This window comes from Rhinolophus hipposideros, assembly GCF_964194185.1.
Source record: "Rhinolophus hipposideros genome assembly, chromosome: 20".
Classification (NCBI taxonomy): domain Eukaryota; kingdom Metazoa; phylum Chordata; class Mammalia; order Chiroptera; family Rhinolophidae; genus Rhinolophus; species Rhinolophus hipposideros.
In genome coordinates, this window is record NC_138066.1 from 20,852,111 (window position 1) to 20,859,903 (window position 7,793).

The 7,793-nt window shown below is 43.8% G+C and overlaps 1 protein-coding gene across 1 annotated transcript; it reads left to right on the forward strand.

Annotated features, from left to right (window-relative positions):
• Nucleotides 1–5,848: 5,848 nt before the first annotated feature.
• LOC308488636 (C-C motif chemokine 8-like) lies at nt 5,849–7,401 on the forward strand (the record flags this gene model as incomplete). The annotated part of the gene is made up of 3 exons (XM_081028549.1): nt 5,849–5,924; nt 6,751–6,868; nt 7,296–7,401. 3 exons carry the CDS (start codon nt 5,849–5,851, stop codon nt 7,399–7,401), a joined length of 300 nt encoding a protein of 99 aa, XP_080884675.1.
• Between the last annotated feature and the right edge of the window lie 392 nt (nt 7,402–7,793).

Here is a 7,793-nt window from a genome sequence, read left to right on the forward strand (position 1 = left end):
TGATCACTACACCCCCTCATTATTAATATCCACAACAGCTAACTTATTAAACACCAGATGCTAACAGCTCACTGTCTGTCAATGCCCTTTTCCTGTGTTGACTTGTATAATTCACACTCGTTTTACGGATAGGGACACTGAGGTAAAGTGAGCTGAAACGAGCATCCAAATCCTGGCAGTCTGGCTCTAGAGCTCACGATCTCAACTACCATCCTGCTCCTAGAGCTAAGCAGCAAGCAGCTCTTCCCAGCAATTTCTAACACCCTAATGCCCTAAATATTTCAAGAAGATAATCGTGGAAGAATACAATAGAGGAGAGCAGAGGTATCTCTTGGCCCAGAAATGGCCCATATGTCACAAAACTGGGGTCATCCCTCACCCTGTGCCCATGGAAGACCTCAGCAGAGAACCACATCCCTGTTTCTCATAGCCCCAGATAAGGCCTCACTACCTTTCCAACAATCCTCTTGGGTAGACACACTGAAATCGACGCGTCACCCTTGATCTTGTGTATTCCCACATTTATAGATGAGGCAGAGGGACTCAACAGAATCTGGCTAGGTTGTGTAGCTATTTGGCAGGTAAGCCAGGATTAGACCTACTTCCCATGAATCCCTTGCATCTCCTAACCCACTTGTCATCTTCATAATGGACTTTTACTATTATTTCTATTTTTGCTTCCAGATGCACTTTTTCTATCAACCCACATCACTGGAGAATAAAAACATCCTGGGCTTATTCAGTGGGACTGTGGCGTTGTGTGATTCTGAAATCACGCTGGACTATGTGTCTCGGTGTTATATGATGCAATTGGTGGGGCAGTCCCTAAAGTTTAAAAAAGCTGCCATCCTGGAGAGCTTCAGTTCCTTCTTCTGGCTAGAGGAAATCCTGAGCTCAGGGATTATTTCAAGCTCTGTAACTTAGGTATTGTTACGAGATCATTCTGTATTTGCAACAAAAGGAATATACCAAGGGCAGAAGTTTTAAAATCTCTCATAAAAAAATAAGAAAAATAATTGAACTCCTAAGCTAAGGAGATTATCAGATAATTGACAAGACAAAAACACAAAATGTTGAAAACTGCACATGAAAATACCAACCAATACATAAGAATTTAAACAAATGCATACTGGAATGTTTGTGTGTTTTTTAACTTACTTTTTAGTTGAGATCATACTTTCCTTCAATACAGCTCAATAAATACAGTCACATTTGTTGCTAATACAGTCATTAGCAGAGTTACCTGGCACTTACATAAAAGTCAGTTGTTGGAGAGGGGTGCAAAAATAATATAGCATACTTGATTTAGAATGCTATGGGGTGCACTAAATAGTATGAAACTATGTAGATTCTCCACTCTTTCTCGAGTTAAAACTAAAAAAAAAAAAAGTGTTTTTTTAAGGGGATGACGTAAAATGTGAAGTGTTAGAAATTGTTTAATCTAGGACTATCGCACGGAATAGTCACTCTTTACCATGCTTACTGGTTAGTAAGCTGCTGTGGGTGACATGGAACATGCAGTGGTGACTGGAGAAATCCACTGATATTTCCAGTTCTGGTTCTCCTGTCACGTGGTAGGATGACACTTCCATGCCACCTTGAAGAGAGACAAGCTCTGTGACCCACTTTGATCAATAAAACACAAACCGAAGTAACATGTGTCACTCCAGCCAGCAGCCTTTAAGAGATTATAAGACTCTATGAAAATCTCCATGTCTCTTTGACCTGCCACAAGGGACCAGAGATATTCCCGATGACAAAGACTCCAACAGCCCAAGTGAGGAAAGACAAGAGCAGAACCAGAACCCTCCGCTCAGTTCTTAGTAAGGAAACCATTGGAATCTGGATAAGAGGCACCTCATGTTGTGCCACGCTGTGTGACTGTTCCATGGCCACCAGTGGAGACCGGGTAGGTGGAGGGAGTGCCTAGAATCCACACCACCAAGCCAGCCAGGAGCCCAGGATCACGGCAAATGCCCGCTACATAACCAGCAGAGCAGATTCTACCCACATCCCAATGGCACCCCCCCTCCCCCGAAGCCCCAGGAGCAACTGAACAGCTCACTGCCATCAAGACAACATCCTGGTTCTCATAAGAGCAGGAACTTAGGCTCACAGTCAATCGAACACGCCGGCCGACCTCTCCTCCTCATACTCAGCCCTGGCCCCCAAACATTCAAGAGGGTATCTTAAAATCCCAGTTGATTGCGTGGAGTCATCAAGGACAAGAATAGACATACTGGATAGTCTGTTAAGTCTCAGAAGATGCTCTGTGCCGGGAAACTCTTAGAGATGGAGCAGGGAATGATGATGTGCTGAGCTACAGGTTCCCAAGCCCAAACAGAACCTGTTCACGCTCTTCTTGTTATGACATATCAAGTAACCCTCCTTGAAATCATTTACGTTCCAGAGGGGACCGCAATCACTTATTCTTGCAACATGAACTTACAGACACAAAACATTGGAGATGCTGGGACTTCTGTGAGAATGAAAACCCTGCCCGTACCAGGGACCACACAGGAGGCCCAATGCATAATTGGGCACGTGGACTGCATCTGTGCGTTCTGGTGTTAAGTCTCTCCTAACTTGTCCAAGTGACTCTGGGTAAATTATGTTCCCACCCTGTGCCTCAGTTTTCATATCTGGAAGTGAGGCATTTGAACGGGGTTAATGGCTCCCAAACCGGGAGCATGGTTAAATTTCCCCTGGAAGATGTCAAGAATAGAAAATTCGCAGCACCATCTCCACAGCTTCTGAGTCATTTTGCTGGAGTGGGTTGAGGCATATCTTATTGATATTGCCCAGTGCATCCTGATGTTACAGGCGAATCAGGGATCAAAGCATTGAACAATCTGGGGTTTCCGGGTTGTCGCTTCCTGCCTGGTTCTTGACTTCTAACTTGGAATTGCATAATGCTTTGGTTCTGAAACACCCACTCACCAGCCCTCTACTACCGATGACAAACCGTTTTGGCTCTCTAATTTTTCTCTCTCATTTGTAAAGGGAAAGGGTTAAATAAATTAATTGCCAATGTCTCTTCCAATGCAGCCTGTGATTCTGTGACCATTGAGACACAATGCTCGGGACAGAGCTGAAAAACAAAAGCAAATCTCCCTATTCCTTGCATGCTCTCCCCACCTCAGCACATTCCTTGAAAACCACTGTAAGACAGGCTCCAGATCCAGTTCCACAGCAGGGTACCCGTATCCTGCCTTCCATTTACAGATAGCTGTTTCTGACCTCCAGTTCCCCTTCGCAGACAAGCCATAGGTGAGTTGTCAAAACTACTTTAGAAAACGGCTCATGGGGAAGACACCAAAGAGAAAAGAGAGAGAAAAGGCAGAATGACCACTTCCTTGAATAACACAGCCAGACGCGTGGCCTAAAGTTTCATTTTAACTTTTTCTGTCAGGATTTCTCGAATTCAATTTAAAAAAAAAAAAAAAAACTAGAAAGGGAAATTGCATAATCAAAGTGACTTAACAACTGAGATCTCTGAGATCCCTGTAGAAATATTACAGAACTGTACACCTGAAACCTATGTAACTTTACTAACAATTGTCACCCCAATAAACATTAATTAAAAAAAAAAAAAGCTAGGACCTTGGTGCCCCTGGGCATGTCCTCACTGGGATCCCCCCCCATCCCTTCTGAGGCCCCACAACATTCTACTCTTCCTGGCAGGATCCCAGGACCTCCATTCTTTTCTGTCTCTGAGACACTCTTTTTCTTTTTCTGAGACACAGACATTCCCGGAAGTCTGTCCCTACCACATATCTTCTCTTGGATGCAGTTTTAGGGAGAATTTTTACAAGAGACCAAGAACTATACACTGGGTCTCTTCCTAGCACTCGTTCTAGACAGTATACCCACATAATGGATAACCGCTAGCGTACTGATCACTTACCATATACTGCTTACTTAGTTATCAGTACCAGATGGTATTTGCAATAAACCCCATTTCCACATTCGGGAAGTAAAGAATAGGTAAGGAATTTGAAGTATGAAGAAGTTACATAACTTGTGCCTTCTCTGACCTAAATATTAACTTGTGTTCCTAGTATCCAAAGTCAGGCTTTCAACTACCATGATATTCTGACTCTCCTAGGGCTGACAGCTAAGAACACGTCACTGCCCCTTCCTGGCATCCTAGCCTCTCTGGTCTCTGAGAGACCATAATTCATAGATGAATTAAGTTACAGAAGAGCTTAAGTATTATTTAACCCAGAAATATTATAGTAACTACATTATGTAGGTTGTATCACCTCTTATTACTGTACCCATGGCCGATATCACTAATAAATCACAGCATTGCATTCAATAATCTAAGGTAAGACCTCACTTTGCTTTGTTTTTTCCAACAAAACTTCCTGGTCACCCATCACTAATTATACGTATTAGAATGGCTAAAATCCAAAACACTGATAATAGCAAATGCTGGAGATGATGTGGAGCCACAGGAACTCTCATTCATTTCTGGTGGGAATGCAAAATGGCACACTCATATGGAAGTCCATTTGGCAACTTCTTACGAAGCTCAACATAGTCTTACTATATGATCCAGCAATCACACCCTTAGGTATTTACCCAAACGAGTTGAAAACCTATCTCCACACAAAAGCCTGCACATGAATGTTTACAGCAGCTTTATTTGTACTTGCCCCAAACAGCAAACAACTAAGATATCCCTTAATAGATGAATGGATAAACAAACTGTGGTACATATAGAATATTATTCAGCAATTAAAAAAAAATGAGCTATCAAACCATGAAAAGACATGGAGGAAACTTAAACGCATATCTTCTAATGAAAGAAGCCAGTCTGGAAATGCTACATACTGTATGATTCCATCTATATGACATTCTGTGAAGGCAAACCTATCGAGACAAGTGAAAAGATGAGTAGCATCCCAAGATTTGGTGGGGAGAGAAGAAAGGATGAATAATTGGAATACAGGAGATTTTTAAGGCAGTAAACGGTCTAGATGGTACAGTAATGGTAGACACATGAGGAGAGGGGAGCAGATACGGTCAGTGGTTTGCAAACCTAGTTTCTACCCTTATGCCGCCATCTCCTGCCCCACTGTGTGTGAACGAAGGGAGTTGGGAGACCTTTCTTAAACAGACCTGTTCTATCTGAATCTACATAAAATATTGGGCTTCTCCATACGATTTCACTTAAAAAGAAACTTGAGTGTCTAAATAAACTATTTGGAAAACACCACCTTATAAGAACAGCATGTGCTATCCAGTTCTTGTGCTCCGTGACGTAAAATTCCAGGGCACTAAGACCTGACGACACCTGATTCTACCGTTCTGCCAAGGTTCTATCAAACTACATGTGTGGGTTTCAAAGGAGCTGACGAGTTTAGGATGTCTGGGACCTGAGTCTGATAGAGTACAGGTAAAGCCCCATCCCAGGCCTCCTGGGCGCTGGGGAGGGTCAAGCCTTTGATTCTCCACTATGACCACAGCTTTCATTCTTCCTTTCTGGCAGATGATTTCCCATTTCGAAGAAATAATAGCCCTTAATAGCCTAATGAGGTCACTTCTTGCAGTCCGCTGGGCCCAGCCACATACACTTCCACCTCTCCACCTCATAGTCTAAGCAAATAACAGAAAATGACACAGCTTCCTCCTCTCGGTGTTCGGAAATCACTCCCAGGATCTGGTGCCTACTCAGCATGTTCAGGGTCTTACTTCATCCTTTGTTGATCATAACCCTGCCCATGCTCTCTGTACCCTATAAAAGGCAGGCAGAATGGCCAGAGCAGCCAGACAGCAGAGAAGTGCTGGCCAATCTAGAAACCTCCAACTCATACTGAAGCTCACGTCCTCACCCTCCAGCATGAAGGTCTCCGCTGCCCTTCTGTGTCTGCTGCTCACAGCAGCCACCCTCAGCATCCAGGTGCTGGCTCAGCCAGGTAAGCTCTCTCTCTTCCTAAGGCTGAACATTTTGATGATGGCAGGTACTAACATGCCAGCATGAGTCACTCCTTGCTTGCTGCATGGCCTCTATTACAAAGATGGAGAAAAGGAAACCAAGAGGGGAAATGAGAAGAGCCATCGTGTCCCAGCTAGTCAGAGGCAGAGTCTTAGTCTTATTAATAGATTTCCAGGCCACTGAGACCATTCCTCACAACCTTTCCTGATATCAGCTTTGGGACAGTAAATACAGCCAGGACCCCAACGACCCTCACATTGTTTTGGGGGAAGGGCACAGAAAGAAGGAACATATCTCATTGTGAATGTGAAGCACATTTCAGGAACTAGTAGCTTAGGGAAAGAAACTATTGCTTGAGGTTTCAAATGTTGGATTACGGTCAGTGTAGGTTTCAAAACAGTTGTTGTGTCAGGAGGATAAGGACCGAGAAACATCTCGGCGTGTGATGCTCTGGCTCTAAAGCCATGGGGACAAGTCACCAGGAAGGAAGTTCTGAGAACGTATCTTCTCAGTGTCATAAATTTTGGACCAGAAGACCCTTCTAATGACACTACAGGATTAGACTTGTTACTCAAGATTTCTCCCTTCCCAGTCAATAATGAGGGGCCCCATAGTTCAATAGAGGAAACTGACCCACAGGTAGTGTTTTATCTGTGGGAACTGGACTAAGGCACTGAACTTGGGAGTGATGGGCTCTACTAAGAACTCAAGTATTTGCTTTTTGTCTTCTACCTTCTCCTCCTTCCCTTACAAATGCATGTGACAGCACTTCCTAACTGTCTTATTCTTTGGAAAATGTTTTTCAGATTCAGTGTCCATCCCAATCACCTGCTGCTTTAATGTGGTCAATCAGAAGGTTCACATCCAGAAGCTGAAGAGCTACACAAGAGTCACCAACACCCAGTGTCCCCAGGAAGCTGTGATGTGAGTGAACCATGCCCTGGCACCCTCAACCAAAAGTTCTGAGTTCTATCCAAGGGAAAGACGTCAGGATTCATGTCCAAATGAGTCACATAAATATACCATTTAATCAAAAGGGCCCTTTCCCCCATAGAGAACCTCAGCCCATAGGAAAGAATCCATAGTCCCTCCAGGCTCCCCTTCTAGAAACTTCGTCAGATCATCCACGTTCCTTCAGCCAGGTGCCTGAAGGGCATAATTCCCCACCAAGGACAGCAAGAGTGAGCTTCCTTTTGAGGCCGCTTTTTCCCAACCTACCCCTTCCTTTTGTCCCAATCCAGGCCCCTCCCGCAAGGAGCAAGGACAGATCAGGTTTGGGAGCCAATGGGCTCGTGCTCCTGGGCAAAACCCTCAAGGTGCGCCATCTAATTGCTCCCTCTCTCCTGCACAGCTTCGTGACCAAACTGGACAGGCAGATCTGTGCTGACCCCAAGCAGAAATGGGTCCAGAGTTCCATGAAGCACCTGGACCAAAAATCCAAAACCCGGAAGCCTTAAACATAGGCTGAGAGACAGTCAGAGCCTGAAGAAAACCTTATTTATTTTCCCTCAACCTTCCCCAGATGCAGGATGATATTATTTTCTTATAATGTACAAAAAGAGGCACTTTGGTTAATAATTTAAAGCTCAATATTTCTTAAGTGATACCTAATAATATTTAAGTTATTGATGTTTTGATTTTACCTGCTATAAAACCTAATGAATGTGAAATGCAAAACCTGGTGTTGTGTTTCCTTTCCTGTGAGCTCAGTTGAGTTCACGGCAACATGTTCTCCCTTCTACCTGCCTGTAGTATTGTGAAGTCCTTTCATGGGTCATCAGAGTGAAACACTTCCGTATGTACAGGAAATCAGTGCTTTTGTAAATGTATGCTCTGTAGTGTTGTTGTT